This window comes from Oncorhynchus kisutch, linkage group LG21 (genome assembly GCF_002021735.2).
Source record: "Oncorhynchus kisutch isolate 150728-3 linkage group LG21, Okis_V2, whole genome shotgun sequence".
NCBI classification, from domain to species: Eukaryota; Metazoa; Chordata; class Actinopteri; order Salmoniformes; family Salmonidae; genus Oncorhynchus; species Oncorhynchus kisutch.
The window spans coordinates 24,744,390-24,760,449 of NC_034194.2; the positions used below are offsets into that span (position 1 = coordinate 24,744,390).

Below are 16,060 nucleotides of genomic sequence, written 5' to 3' on the forward strand. Positions count from 1 at the left end.
AAAGTAATTTAATGTCTTCCCCATTCCTTTAGGTAAGTTTCAAGGGCATACAAGGACAACTCTTGACCTTCAACCTACACTGGAAGATAACCCTGTTTCTCTAAAGGAATAACGGTGTCACTTGTTGAAATGCAGGGTGTGCCTAGCACAACACTGTTATTACTAACTTAAGACTACTAGTTTTTCCAGTCCTCAACATGTGCAAGAATTCTCAGTACATAAAAATGGACAGATCAGCTCCCCATATTACAGTATGAAGAAGATGAGCGTCTTCATTTCCACAAACAATTCAGTGAGATCATACTGGGGATTCTGATTTTTTCTAACTTTCTTGACAAATTGACAGCTGGATTTTATGGGGGAAAGTAAACGTTTTGCTTATTAAAGTGATGGTTCATTAACCTCTATCTCTGCAAACTGGGAGAAAATGGCCTCCTGTTTGACCTGCTGCCTAGAGAAGCTCCACTCTCTAGGTCTCTTCACTCAGTAAACAGCCCAGATTCAGACATGTGATGTCAAGTGCTAAACAAGCAGTCTGATTATAACTCTGTTTTTTATACATGTTCCCAGGATAAATTGAAGAGAGTAAGAGTATGGGGAGAATGAGTGAAAGGGAATCATCTTTCTAGGTCAAGCCTCGGTTGCTCTTTTCTTACTGTCATTCATTTATACAACAGTATGAGATAAGACCAGTCATTGAAGTTCTTTATTTAAACCAAGTCCATCATAATATAACAATTTTTGTTCCAGATTTCTGCAAAGAGAACAATCCAGTCATTTAGGATCACAACGGCACCAGCACTGGTTACAGAGACATTCTAATGAGTCGTAAATAACATTTTGTACTATCAAACAAACATAAATACATCATTAGACAGGTGTTAGTGCTATTCTTTTAACAACACACACCTTGTACGTGTGATTGCACTGCCCCAAAGACTATGATTTATCTATAGCTTCCCAGAGTGGGAACATTACCTTGTAGTTCAACTTCAGTTATTTAACTATGAAAATGTAAACTCCGGGACTGTGGTCACTGTGCAAACCCCGATGTATGCAAACAAAAACGCATGCAATAAATTGACAAGACAAACTGATGACGTTGATTAAGACCCAGAAAATACCAGCAACCACAAGTTACTCTGTAATGTCTTGCCAAGCTCATGCAAAATAAATGGCTAACAAATAGCCTCTGGCTTTGGGTGTTACATGAGGTCTCAACTTAAAATAACTATTCTAAACTATTCACGACAGGCCAACACGTAAATGTTCAAATTGCACCTTGCATCTTATTGCCTCTGATTATGAATGAAATGCGTCTCAAATCTAGATTTTGTGTAGTCGCTGTTGGGGAGACAAAAACATTACATAAATTACATAATATGGCTGGAAAAAAGTCACTTAAGATCAGATAAGCATGTTTCAATTCATGACATGGAATTTCAATGCTTCTAAATTAACTGATTTGAAATGGAATCGAGGTAGAGCCCGACCCTAGTACTGAATGATGGTAAACAACCGTCAACACATTTGTTAAATGGGAGAAGTAAACGTTATTGTTTTGTAGTTATGCCAGGATGGATTGCTAACCAGCAGTTGATCATTATTTAAATGGCAGAGGCTGGGGATCCGGAGGTCACAGCCCAATCCCACTGGATCCCTTTCCCCAGAGCTGAAGATCCCACTGGATCCCTTTCCCCAGAGCTGAAGATCCCACTGGATCCCTTTCCCCAGAGCTGAAGATCCCACTGGATCCCTTTCCCCAGAGCTGAAGATCCCACTGGATCCCTTTCCCCAGAGCTGAAGATCCCACTGGATCCCTTTCCCCAGAGCTGAAGATCCCACTGGATCCCTTTCCCCAGAGCTGAAGATCCCACTCACGTTCTGTGCATGTGTTTCTTTAACTCGCACACCCAAACTTCTGGTCACCCTCCCTTCGCATTTCTCACTGTCGATCGTGAATGATAATTCTTCCAAGTTTTACCGGTGGCGAAACATCCATGCAGAATCTGCACGTCAACCATTTGCAATCAGTTTCATGGGCATATGCATTTAAATATTATTGAGTGTAGGCTACAGTGTTGTTTTGAAGTAGGCTACAGTGTTGTTTTGAAGTAGGCTACAGTGTTGTTTTGAAGTAGGCTACAGTGTTTTGAATTAGTTATGTACCTTGAGCACATTCTTTTGCAGATGGTATTAAACTGTAGCATACCTTTGCTGAGTGGCGTGCACTGTTGAGTTTAGACCGCATGAGAGAAAAATGTGACGATGAGCACAATCATCCTAAAATATAAGAAATTAGGTGTTTTTTGTCATACAGTAATGTTATACTATGCTATTTTATTTGGTTCTGTAGAATATTATCTTTATGTAATCTTACAATGATTCGAGTTTGATCTAACTTTATTAAACAAGCACCTTCCGCCAGAGTAGCTTCTTCTCTGGGCAGCTGAACAAATAGAACAGAGACGGTGTGTAAAGTAGAGATTACCACACATTCACAGAAGCCCAGAGAAGTCGGTTCTGCAGCCACTCCCTATTTAACTACCCTCCTCTTTTTAAAGTATCCTCTATCATCCTCCTTTAAACCACTCTCCTCATTTAAATACATTAGGTAGTTCTACGACAAAACAAACTACACCTCTAACCTGGCATATGGCCCTGCTCACGCTCTTACTTCCTCTGATTATGATGACACCACTTATTATGAACATATTGACGTCATTTCCTGTCCCAGACAGGTCTACTGTTCCCTGTGAGGGCTGGAGAACTGGACCACAGCGTACTTCCCGCTGGTCATCCAGCTGGGGTCCTGGGTGTTGAGGTTCTCCCCCTGCCCCGGCTGGAGCCCCACCTGGATGTTAGCCTTCAGAGTCCTCAGACTGCACAGGGGAGCTGGGCCGAATCCCCTCAGTGCCCTATCAAACGGCACCATGTGATCCCACTCCCTGTCCCCAGTCAGCTTCCTGTAGTTCAGGTCTCCTTTAAACAGAATCAGGTCGGCTCCCTGCAGTGTCGCATAGAGGTCAGGCGCGTCGCCCGCCATGTCACAGTACTCATGAGGCATTGTCCAGAACGGGTGGTCGTGATAGGACCACACGCCCTCCCGTACGTAGCTCTGCCATTGGACACCGCTCTTGGACATCCATTTGTGATTGGCCGCCAGGGTCTGGCGGATGGTCCACTGGAAGTCGTGCGAGGTGACGTCGGAGACAAACCAGGGGATGGACTTGCCATGGAAGCGGACCTCCCTGGCCAGACCAGCGGACACCAGGAAGTTAGCGAGGACCAGGTCTGTGACCAGCTCGAAGCCAGCGTTGTCCAGGACGATGTCCACCCTCCCTGGGGTGGTTTTGCCATCCTCCCCTGGTCTCTGGGCAGAGGTCAGAGCAGACCACACCATGTTGGAGTCGTCCACCAGGATAAAAGACTTCAGGTCAGACAGGGAGTCAATGGGACTGGCTTTCTGAGAGTTCTCCATGCCAGCAGAGATGGAAAGGTCACACCTGTTACCCCACAGAGACACCTAAGAGCAGGAACAGAGACATTAACCCACAAAAACTGTGATCGTAACATTTGGGATTAATTGCCAAAACAGACATAACATCAAATGATCTTTGGTAAAGCGACTTCACTTTCATTTTCAACAATCAACATTTAGCTGGTCTCTTATAATAAACCCCTGAAGTTTGCACAGCTTCACCTGTGAGATGGCGCCGGAGGAGATGGCTGCCGTTTTACAGGCTCCTAACCAATTGTACTATTGTGCGTGTTTCGCGTTATTTTGAACTTATTTTATACATAATGTTTCTGCCACCGTCTCTGACCGAAAAGAGCTTCTGGATATCAGGACAGCGATTACTCACCTCGAACTGGACAAAGATTTTTTCTTTAACGAGTCGGACGCAAAGGATTTACTTCGGACACCCGACAAGGCCCACATCCCCGTCATTCACATGAAGAAGAGACGGAGATATCGGGGACGTAGGTCGGGGTGCCTTGTAAGGATCCCCCTCTACCAGCCAACGTGCAATCAATGGATAACAAAATCCGACCAAGACTATGCTACCAAAAGGACATATGCTACCAAAAGGACATATGCTACCAAAAGGACATATGCTACCAAAAGGACATATGCTACCAAAAGGACATATGCTACCAAAAGGACATATGCTACCAAAAGGACATATGCTACCAAAAGGACATATGCTACCAAAAGGACATATGCTACCAAAAGGACATATGCTACCAAAAGGACATATGCTACCAAAAGGACATATGCTACCAAAAGGACATATGCTACCAAAAGGACATATGCTACCAAAAGGACATATGCTACTAAAAGGACATATGCTACCAAAAGGACATATGCTACCAAAAGGACAAATGTAATATCTTACGTTTCACTGAGTTGTGGCTGAACAACAACATGGATAACATACAGCTGGCTGGGTTTTCTGTCCATCGGCAAGATAGAACAGCTGCCTCCGGTAAGACAAGGGGTGGCGGTCTGTGTCTATTTGAAAATAACAGCTGATGCATGAAATCTAATATTAAGGAAGTCCCGAGGTAAAGTATCTCATGATAAGCTGTAGACCACACTATTTACCAAGATAATTACATCTATATTTTTCATAGCTGTCTATTTACCACTGCAAACCGATGCTGGCACTAAGACGGCTCTCAATGAGCTGTATAAGGCCATGAGCAAACAAGAAAATGCTCATCCAGAGGCGGCGCACCTAGTGGCCGGGGACTTTAATACAGGGAAACTTAAATCAGTTTTACCTCATTTCTATCAGCTTGTTAAATGTGCAACCAGAGGGGGGAAAAAACTCTAGACGATCTTTACTCCACACCGAGATGCATACAAAACTCTAGACGATCTTTACTCCACACCGAGATGCATACAAAACTCTAGACGACCTTTACTCCACACCGAGATGCATACAAAACTCTAGACGACCTTTACTCCACACCGAGATGCATACAAAACTCTAGACGACCTTTACTCCACACCGAGATGCATACAAAACTCTAGACGACCTTTACTCCACACCGAGATGCATACAAAACTCTAGACGACCTTTACTCCACACCGAGATGCATACAAAACTCTAGACGACCTTTACTCCACACCGAGATGCATACAAAACTCTAGACGACCTTTACTCCACACACCGAGATGCGTACAAAACTCTAGACGACCTTTACTCCACACACCGAGATGCATACAAAACTCTAGACGACCTTTACTCCACACCGAGATGCATACAAAACTCTAGACGACCTTTACTCCACACCGAGATGCATACAAAACTCTAGACGACCTTTACTCCACACCGAGATGCATACAAAACTCTAGACGACCTTTACTCCACACCGAGATGCATACAAAACTCTAGACGACCTTTACTCCACACACCGAGATGCGTACAAAACTCTAGACGACCTTTACTCCACACACCGAGATGCGTACAAAACTCTAGACGACCTTTACTCCACACACCGAGATGCATACAAAACTCTAGACGACCTTTACTCCACACACCGAGATGCGTACAAAACTCTCCCTCGCCCTCCATTTGGCAAATCTGACCATAACTCTATCCTCCTGATTCCTGTTTACAAGCAAAAACTAAAGCAGGAAGTACCAGTGACTTGCTCAATAAGGAAGTGGTCAGATGACGCAGTGTTAAGCTACAGGACTGTTTTGCTAGCACAGACTGGAATATGTTCCGGGATTCTTCCGAATGCATTAAGGAGTACACCACATCAGTCACTGGCTTCGTCAATAAGTGCATTGATGACGTCGTCCCCACAGTGACCGTACATACATACATACTCCAACAGCAGTCATGGATTACAGGCAACCTCCCCACTGAGCTAAAGGCTAGAGTTGCCGCTTTCAAGGAGCAGGACTCTAACCCGGACATATAAGAAATCCCGCTATGCCCTCCGATGAACCATCAAACAGGCAAAGCGTCAATACAGGACTAAGATTGAATTGTACTACACCGGCTCCGACGCTCATCGGATGTGGCAGGGCCTGCAAACTATTACGGACTACAAAAGGGAAGCACAGCCACGAGCTGCCCAGTGACACAAGCCTACCAGTCAAGCTAAATACATTCCATGCTTGCTTTGAGGCAAGCAACACTGTAGCATACATGAGAGCATCAGCTGTTCCGAACGACTGTATGATCATGCTCTCCATAGTCGATGTGAGTAAGACCTTTAAATAGGTCAACATTCAGACGGATTACAAGAACGTGTACTCTGAGCATGCGCTGACCAACTGGTGAGTGTCTTCACTGACGTTTTCAACCTGTCCCTGACCGAGTCTGTAACACCAACATGTTTCAAGTAGACCACCATAGAACTGTGCCCAAGAACATTAAGGTATCAACGCCTAAATGACTACCGAACCATAGCACTCACATATGTAGCCATGAAGTGCTTTGAAAGGCTGGTAATGGCTCACATCAACACCATTATCCCAGAAACCCTAGACCAACTCCAATTTGCATACCGCCCCAACAGATCCACAGATGATGCAATCTCTATTGCACTCCACACTGCCCTTTCAAAAGGAACACCTTTTGCTATTCAGTGACTGCAGCTCAGCGTTCAACACCATAGTACCCTCAAAGCTCATCATCAAGCTAAGAACCCTGGGACTAAACACCTCCCACTGCAACTGGATTGTGGACTTCCTGATGGGCCGCCCCCAGGTGGTAAGGGTAGGTAACAACACATCTGCCTCGCTGATCCTCAACACAGGGGCACCTCAGGGGTGCATGCTCAATCCCCTCCTGTACTCCCTGTTCACCCATAACTGAATGGCCAAGCTTAACTCCAACACCATCATTAAGTTTGCCGACGACACATCAGTGGTAGGCCTGATCACAGAAAACGATGAGACAGCCTATAGTGAGGAGGTCAGAGTCCTGGCCGCGTGGTGCCAGGACAACAACCTCTCCCTTAACGTGAGCAAGACAAAAGAGATGATTGTGGACTACTGAAAAACGTTCTACAGCTGCACCATCATCCTGACCGGTTGCATCACCACCTGGTATGGCAACTTCTCAGCTTCCGACCTCAAGGGACTACAGAGGGGAGTGCGTAAGGCCCAGTACATCACTGGGGCCAAGCTTCCTGCCATCCAGGACCTCTATACCAAGCGGTGTGAGAGGAAGGCCCAAATAATTGTCAAAGACTCCTGCTACCCTAGTCATAGACTGTTCTCTCTGCTACCGACGGCAAGTGGTACCGGAGCGCCAATTCTTAACAGCATCTACCCCCAAGCCATAAGACTCCTGAACAGCTAATCAAACAGGTATCCGGACTATTTGCATGAACCCACCCCCCATTTTTACGTTGCTTTGTTTATTATCCATGCATAGTAACTTTACCTCTACCTACATATTACCTCAATTACCTCGACTAACCGGTTCCCCCGCACATTGACTCTGTACCAGAACCCCGTTTATAGCATCGCTACTGTTATTTTATTGTTGCTCCTTAATTATTTGTTATTTTTCTTATATTTATTACTTTTTATTTTAGTAAATACTTTAACACTTTTTATTTTTAAACGGCATTGTTGGTTAAGGGCTTGTAAGTAAGCATTTCACTAAGGTCTACCTACACCTGTTGAATTCGGCGCATGTGACAAATACAATTTGATTTAAGATTGTTGGCAATATTCACCTGTAGTAGTTTGTGGAACTGCTCCATGAGCTGTGTCTCTGAGAGGTCGTCCATGTTCCTGTTGAATCCCTGTAGATATGTACACAGGGATATCACAGCCTGCTGGGACTCAAAGAAACTCTGCGTCTTGCTTTCATTAAACACATCAAAGTCGCTGATGGGGGGACTGGCACAGACACAAAGAGAGAAAGGATACGTTAAAAGACACATAACCTAATGAGTTATCCAGTTAGTGTATCATGTATAAACGGTTTATAGGTAGCTTATTAATAGTTGATAAATCAGTTATAACATTGGTTAAAATGGGATTATTCTCCCAAACTCGTTTTGGTTTTTGCCCTAACACAACACAGCTGATTCAAACTATCAAAACTTAATGATTCGTTATTTGAATCAGCTGTGTAGTGCTAGGGCAAAAATCTAAACGTGCGGTCCCGAGGACCAGGAAACCCTGATCTATGCATTCCCTTCTCAAGTCTAAGCTAATGCTAACATTTAGCAGCACTGGTTCGCACTTGAGCCAGATGGCCTCCTGTATCCTGCGATACATGTAGCACTCTATGTAGAGCCAGGGGGACTTGAACCAGCTGACGGGGTCCCGCTCCCCCAGTAGCCTCTGCTGTCTCTGGAGGTACTGGTTCCAGCTGTCTGTGTCCTCCAGGCCATCACACAGAACCAGGACAGGCTTGTCTGTCAGCAGCTCATTTCTCAGCTTAGAAAGAAAGCCAATGGTCCTCTTCTCTGCCTGGACTCCCTCCTATGGAAACATAAGCATTTCGCTACACTCGCAATAACATCTGCTTAATATGTGTATGTGACCAATACAATAACATCTGCTTAATATGTGTATGTGACCAATACAATAACATCTGCTTAATATGTGTATGTGACCAATACAATTTGATATAGAAGAGGAGTAGGATGAAGTTGAACCATAGACTCTGATCCAAGGTCAATTTTGTGTTTTTTACCCAAGTGTTAATTGTAAGGATTTGGGGGAGGAGAAGCTGATCCAAGATCAGGATGTGTCAGGAAATAAAAAAATTCCAACATTTGGATGATTATAGCACAGTGGCTTAGGATGGACAAGTGATGGTGGTTATTCTTACCTCTCCAAACTCCTCAAAGAACTTGTTTTTGTTGCGATGGATGGTGTCAATGACTCTTGTCAGGATGGTCGGCAACCTGTCTCTCACTGTGAGATATGCAAATGAGCTGTGTGAGGAAGAAACACATGACAAATTAGAAGCAACATTTTGAATTTACAATTAAGGATGGGTGCAGTTCACTCTAACCACTAAGGGGATGTCTGACTCAGCTCATGCAATTTCTTGACATGTTGTTGACCACAACTAAGTTATGAATCCTCACAGTTTAGCATCTTAGGCAACTAAGAAGAAGGGGCATGGCTAGACCTTTTTTAACTGGAATAGCACCAGAGATATAACGTTAACATGTATTGATACCACTTCATTCAGAACTGATCTGGTCTGATTAGCATTAGAGAAACAAACGCATCGTCTATAACGTTGGATGATGTAGCTAACAAAAGTTAATCTGATTTGATTGAACAGGAGACAAGCAAGTATCAGGTGCCAATACAGAGAGATACACTTAATCACACTAGCCTACATTCCGTAGCTAATTTAGCTAGCTAACTGTAAAATGTGCTATTGCTTACCAGCTAGCTTACGTTAGCTAGTTCTGCTAGCCTACGTATCAGGCTGCCCCCTTCCTGACCCAACACAATTCTGTTGAACTGTCTCTTTGATTGTATAGCTTAGATATAGTTAAAACACGGATCATAAGAGTACTAAACATAGCTGTCAACATACCCTTCAACTTTAGCAGACAGGGATGGAGGGACTAATTGGCGCAAAGCTTGATTAGCCGCCATCTTTTCAACCAGGAAGAGAATATGACAACATTCTTCTTCTATATTATTATGGCGGTCCGCAAACAAACGTTAGTGGTGCATGCCGCCACCTTCTGTACAATACATTATACTTGGTAAAATAAAAATTACCCTGCCAACTATTAAAGGAGCAATATGCAAAATTTGCTCCGCCGTTTGCCTAATTTCAGTTTATATGAGAAAACAAGTAGTAATTGTGTAGAGAATCATTGTACCATCTAAACCACTGTAAAATATATTTTCCATAACCAAAAATATTGTATGTTCAGCTGTTTGAAGCTGGTGTACACAACCGAAAGTAAAAGAAGCAAAAACTAAACTTAAAAACAGGAGGCATAGAAATAGCGCACATAGAACATATCTACCGCATCTTACGCTTGCTTTCAAAACAGATGACAAATCTTTAACTCACATTTCTATGTTAATTTGGTCAGTTGCCCAAAAAGTTACATATTGCCGTCAACAGCCTGGGAGGACAGAACACTACCGTTCAGCACCCCCTGTAACTCTTCTGCCGTAAAATCTCGTAATCCGAAGTACTTCTCTGCAGCTGCACTCACAAAATAGATTTTCTGTGATTTACACTTTTGAGGTACAGTTGATAACAATGGCTAAGAAACCAACCTTACTGAAGCACATATTATTCCAATCAATTTTCCATTGGCCTCAGCCTACTCACAGGGATCCTCGCCCTGTACCCATCTTCCTCTACTTGTTTCTTCACTGCCTCAGCATACAACACCTTCTGTACTACTCTGATCCTTGCAACCGCAACCTATCTTTCTCTAACCGGACACTTCTGATCTCCAGAACCATGGGTACCCCTACAGTTAACACACAAAACTTTTTTTCCCTACACACTGCTGCTACCTGACCATAACCTAGGCACCTGAAACACTGTAATGGGTTTGGGACAAAAGCTCTCACAGGATAACTGACACATCCTAACTTGAATTTGTCAGGTGAAGACTGCATACAAAACTCAGCAGAACAGACATTGTCTTCTCTGTTTCACCACGCTCTCTACTGGGTCTGCATTGCACCAAACGGAGGGCATCACATACACTGGGAATCTTCCATTTCAGATGATACTCCTCAATACTTAACACCACAGTTATCACTCCATTCAATGGCACCTTTCTCCGGTGAGCAATGTAAGTCATAGTTTTGTGCTTAGGCTCTGGATGGAAAAAAACGCAATAAATCCCCACGACTCCACTTCAAGTTACTTTTACCATGTATGGATCCACCAGAAGACAAGGATACATTCTCCCAAAAATCGAATTCCCACCAAGCCAGAATCATCTTTTCATCATTGGGATGAGGCTCGACCTTGGCCATCTTCACCACACCTGCCTCCGCATGTAATTCATCCTAACTCAGATTCAGTTTTGTTGTGATTTATCCAACTCTCTTTGACTTCGACATAACCATAACCACCTTACCAAGTGGTACACAAAAGCCCATGTCATAAAATAACTTTTCTTGTCGGCAACAAACTCCACACACAATCCACTTTCCTGAACAAGGCCTCAAGTTCTACATCTCGACATCCATTCAACCCTTGTGGTTCTTTCTATGACAACATTCAAATTGAAAAACTTTATTCATAGCAACTCCCCAAACAAGGGTTTTGTTTTGGGAGTTGGTTATTCATATAGCTCGCCAGTTTTTAGTCCTAAAACCAGGAAATTATTTGCCTCTGGTTTGTTCAGCCATTCCTGTGGTGAAAGAATATGGTTTTAGCAGAATTTCTTCAGCCTCCTAAGGTTGAAGAGGCGCTGTTGCGCCTTCTTCACCATACTGTCTGTGTGGGTGGACAATTTCAGATTGTCCGTGATGTGTACGCTGAGGAACTTGAAGCTTTTCACCTTCTCCACTGCGGTCCCATCGATGTGGATAGGGGCGTGCTCCCTCTGCTGTTTCCTGAAGTCCACGATCAGTAGAATATAACTTCAAATACAGTGCTTTTCCCCATTTACCCCATGGGTTATCCTACTAATATGCAGGCAATTAACATGTGTAAAGAAAATATGGTGAATATCAACAATAACAGATTAAATGCCCTCTCCTCTGCATGCAATACAATCAATTGATGCCACTGCTTTTAGGACAACATTGGGAAGGTTTTATGCATTTTTAAAGCAGGCCTATTCTACCCCTCCACATCTCCTATTGTAGTTTATATTAAACTACACAATGCCACCATCCAGTGGTGACAGAATGTTACTCATCTGAACCGATTCTTTAGACAAGATCAAAAAACATTACCTGTGAAAGTATATAGAAAATGTATTGGCAAAATTAATCGGTTTCATTTTGTTGGCTATGCTGCCATTCTAAAACTGTAGTGTACTACAGAATGTAATGTAAGCATGCTGTGTCTCTGCGTAGAGGTCTTGACCTTTTATGGCACTGGTGCTTCTAGTGTGCTTGCCCTATATCCACAGGGCTGCTGGTTCAGACTCCTCCCAAGCTGTTCCCCTTTAAACCACTTCAGTAGTCTACTGGATGCACTTGTAGGCCAAAACATTGTGACTATTTCTACATAATGAATGTAGAGCTATAGTGTCAAGTTGAGGCTGGTCTCAGTTGCAGTAGAATTTGTTACTGCTTGCCTTGATCTGGTCAGGACTGCTTTGGTGTTCTCACTGTGCTGTGCGGTTTTTAAGATCAGAGAGCAGTGAGTGAGTTCGGCGCCCACCTGGGGGCTTTCTGCAATAGAGACATCTTATCTCACTGCTGTGTGCGGAACTTCGTTTCGCCCCGGGGGGTACTCAATTGTGACGGCATCCTTTGGGGCATCTTCTGTAGTTCAGGGCAATGGTTGCCATGGAGACATTAAGCCACTCTATCGCGAAACCGCAGATCCCCAAAGGCCCTCAGAGGGTTTGGGAGGGGAGAGACAGAATGTGTGCGTGAGTGAGTGAGGGGGAAGGGGGAGGAATTTGGATAAGAGTCCTGTGACTAGGGACCGCCCTCTGAAGCCTGCTTTTAAGGTGTCTGAGCAAATAGGATAGGCTTCCTTTTGGTTTTAGCATGAATATGTGTAAGACAGTTTATCCTATCTTGAAATTGTCATTCTAGAATGTAGCTGTAGGCTTTTACAAAACTGCTGGTGCTAAACTTATTTTACCCGCAAAATTGTGTGTGAATCAGCACCCTTACTCCTTCAATCCTCACTGATCTCTACCTAACATCTCAGAATCTATGCAAAAGAATAGGCTATGACGTTGTTATATGTTCTGCACCCCATAGAGTCAAGAGACTGCACCTCACAGAGCACATAGGCTAACTTTGCATTGGTAGAGAATGCAATGCAGTGCAGTGACCATAGTCAGGGCTGACTCCAAGCATAAGGGCCCAACGTTTTGTTATTTTTTTGGAACTCAGTTGGGGTCTTAACTTACTGTTAAGAGTTAGAATAGTAGAATGCACAAGGTGCAAGTTCGAAATGTGGTTGTGCATCAGCAGTTTTTCTCTTGTTATGTCAGTCACTAATAGCCACTCAATTAGCCATGTCAGCTGACAATTTTAGCAAATAAACTTGTAACAATCATGGCAGAATACCAACTTGTCACGCAGGGCATGTGTCCAGGGGCCCTGACTTCCAGGGGGCCGCCATTGATTTTGTTAGCCAATCTTACTCAGATATAATTAACATGGCAAAATGTGTAGAATTGCAGGAAATTATCTGTAAAACTGCAATACCAAATCTCGCTTATGGTCCCCAAAAGGCTAGAGCTAGACCATAGTGTTTCATTGAATCTACTCCTGCACATCCACTTATCTCCCTACAGAGAAGTATTGATCCAAATCAGATAGAAAACATAAAGTATGGGTCAGATACAAAACAGTCAATTGTGCGCCACCCTATGGGATTCCCAATCCCGTCTGGTTGTGATACAGCCTGGAATCAAACCAGTCTGTGGTGATGCCTCTAGCACTGAGATGCAGTGTCTTAGACCGCTGCGCCACTCGGTGGTGGCAGTATAATAGGTCACCAATCACCATGGGAACATGGGAGCAGGCATCCCATTGGCAGGATGTGGAGTCCCACATGTAGTTCCATGGAGTGGGTGTATCAAACTGTCAATCTCCGGTGTTGTAGCGCTCCCCACTTCCAGATCTGTTTTCCTAAACCGGAGAGTGAGGGGGACACGTGGAGTGACTCAGAAACACTCTGGATTCAAAATAGACCACGGCCAGAGGGGTTAACATCAATGCTGTGTTTGAAAAGGTGGTTCTGCTTACCCATACCATACCTCCACTAAATTGCATTTCTAATAAAGAATAGATTCCACGAACGCATAGTTTTCTCTCATGTGGATGTTGTAGTGATCATGGTAACACGAGGAGGTTGTGTGCGCTAGGAGCTCTTCAGATTTGCTTGTCCGAGTGACTGATTATTGTAATCACATTTTGTAGCCTATTGATGTATTCTCTCATATGCTTTAAAACAGAAATTGAAGTGATATGTTTAATGAAGATTGTGTTTTATTTACCCTGTATGGAAAAATATATTTAGTGCAAATCAGTGTTGTGGGCAGTTATGTGAAATTCCAGCGTCTCATTTGAATAGCCTGTTCACTGGACATGTGTACACTGTGCATGCACTTTGCCCAGATGGCAGCTCTCCTATGGTCTGTGGGGAAATTATATTGATAAAAAATTATTGATTTCAAGTGTGAATCAGAGTGGAGCTCTGAACATAGCATTTATCTAGTCTGCCTCTTTCAATCAACCCCCAAACACTTTAAACATGCGTTAGTCACCCTTTTTCTAGCATCAGCTTGAGTTTCGCTTATGGTTAAACCTCTTTTATCTCGCTATAGAGCCCCTATATATTAATGGTAATGAGAGGGACAGTCATATTAACATCTCCCACAGTAGTAGCATCTAGCAGGGCCAGGCAGCACCAGTTCTAAAAGCTCATATTATTGGTTTTGTTTCCTTCTTTTATATCCTCTCCCTTTTCTTTTTTTACTCCATCTCTGTGTGTCTAAAGGAGATTCTCCTTCAACCAATTTGCTCTTAAACTCTCTGTCCGGTCTATTAATAAGATCGGAGTTCTACAGTGTTTCATATGTCTGCTTTAAAACCTGAAACTCAGCCCTGAGGATAGTTCTGCTTCTGTGTTTGCATTAGGCAACATCTATCCATTCCAATGAGTTTCACAGGTCACTGTGCCCCAGAGACTCCTGTGTATCCAATGACAAAGTTGGTGTGTGGGTGTCTAAGTGTGTGCCCTCTATGACTATGGGTGTGTACGCCTGTGTGTATTTGTGTGTCTGTATGCCTACTAGTTCATCTGTGTGTGTGTGTATTTGTGTGTGTGTAGTTCCCCCCCACACTTCCTGAGTTTCCTGGCAGGCGATGTGTGTGTGTTTTCTCTCTCCCTGGTCATGCTAGCTCACATCCTGTTGAAAATGCCACAGAAGTCCGTGGATATGGCCAGAATTCTGACCATGAAGAATATGGGTAGCAGTAACACTTATAATGAATCCTGTAACAAAGCCTCCTACACAGTCATAAGCAGCATATAACCATGTAATAAGCAGCCATAAGGAGTGTTGTACAGTGGTGTTTCTTTAATGTTTTATCAGGTTCCAAGTGGCTGCTGGTGGTTCATGTCCTGGATCAAGATCCTCTTGAATTGTATTTGACTGCTCCTTTTGAAAATATAAAATTACCCTGTTAATCAACTGTAGCACAGCAAACACCTCAGATGACAACTGTAGTGGTCCTTTTAGGATTGAAATAGCCAGGAGGATTTTCTGAAGTATTTACCACTGACAAATAGAGAAAAACACACACATAATCATACATAAATGCCCCAAAGTAATTTCTTGCAAATCATACATGTTCTGCACCATGAAACGTGGAATGCAATTTATCCTATAATCTGAAACACATTTTGACATTTGTAACCAACATAACCGAATTAAACGAATTCATGGGGGACTAGATTAGGCCTAACAAAATATACTGAAATTAAATTAAAAAGTTAACTAGTTCATTGCCCTCCCGCACTTTGAGAACCCCAGAATTCTAATTTACAAATTGAACCAAAAGCAGCCAACAATCTGGGTACCAACGTCTGCCTCGCGACAGTTGCCAGAGACTCACCGCGGCGGTAAATTCGTTTGTTTACAGGAAGCTCTTGTTTGCTACCAACCGAAAATGCAAATGCAGTCACGATTGTAGACTACGTTAAACGTTATCTGTTTGTGTGGGGGTGGGGTGGGCGACCTACGGCTATTTTCCCCTACATCGGTTTGTTTAACGTGCCCCAACCGGAGATTGAATAAATTATCATACAGTGCTCGCACTCTATAGTCCTTTTCGTTTAGCTGTAACGAGGTGGATACAATTCTATATTCACAGTGACACACGGCGGTTACGGTTCCCTTCCCAAAGAGAATTCGTCAG

At 43.4% G+C, this 16,060-nt stretch overlaps 1 protein-coding gene and 1 long non-coding RNA gene across 4 annotated transcripts; both read right to left on the minus strand.

Moving 5' to 3' along the window:
* Positions 1-679: 679 nt before the first annotated feature.
* On the minus strand, positions 680-9,658 carry dcph1 (damage control phosphatase 1). Of its 3 annotated transcripts, none has more exons than XM_020455039.2 (5): positions 9,549-9,658; positions 8,823-8,928; positions 8,229-8,470; positions 7,714-7,879; positions 680-3,526 (listed from the first exon to the last, which is right to left on the minus strand). In XM_020455039.2, the coding sequence occupies exons 1-5, from the start codon at positions 9,608-9,610 to the stop codon at positions 2,744-2,746; spliced, it is 1,359 nt and encodes a 452-aa protein (XP_020310628.1). In that variant the 5' UTR covers positions 9,611-9,658; the 3' UTR covers positions 680-2,743. The 3 variants fall into 3 exon arrangements, with proteins under 3 accessions (XP_020310628.1, XP_031656069.1, XP_031656070.1); XM_031800209.1 differs by having other exon boundaries at positions 9,395-9,620; XM_031800210.1 differs by having other exon boundaries at positions 8,229-8,928; positions 9,395-9,622.
* Positions 9,659-15,199: 5,541 nt separating this feature from the next.
* On the minus strand, positions 15,200-16,050 carry LOC116356176 (uncharacterized). Its single transcript, XR_004204643.1, has 2 exons — positions 15,758-16,050; positions 15,200-15,300 (listed from the first exon to the last, which is right to left on the minus strand). It is a non-coding gene; the product is annotated as an uncharacterized LOC116356176 (long non-coding RNA).
* Between the last annotated feature and the right edge of the window lie 10 nt (positions 16,051-16,060).

Excerpts from the sequence above, each read along its gene's own strand:
- dcph1 (XM_020455039.2), bottom strand. The coding sequence starts at position 9,610 with ATGGCGGCTAATCAAGCTTTGCGCCAATTAGTCCCTCCATCCCTGTCT. Across the intron at positions 8,929-9,548 it reads CTGTCTGCTAAAGTTGAAGG|CTCATTTGCATATCTCACAG; the intron begins GTATGTTGACAG and ends TTCCTCACACAG. Across the intron at positions 8,471-8,822 it reads TCTTTGAGGAGTTTGGAGAG|GAGGGAGTCCAGGCAGAGAA; the intron begins GTAAGAATAACC and ends ATGTTTCCATAG.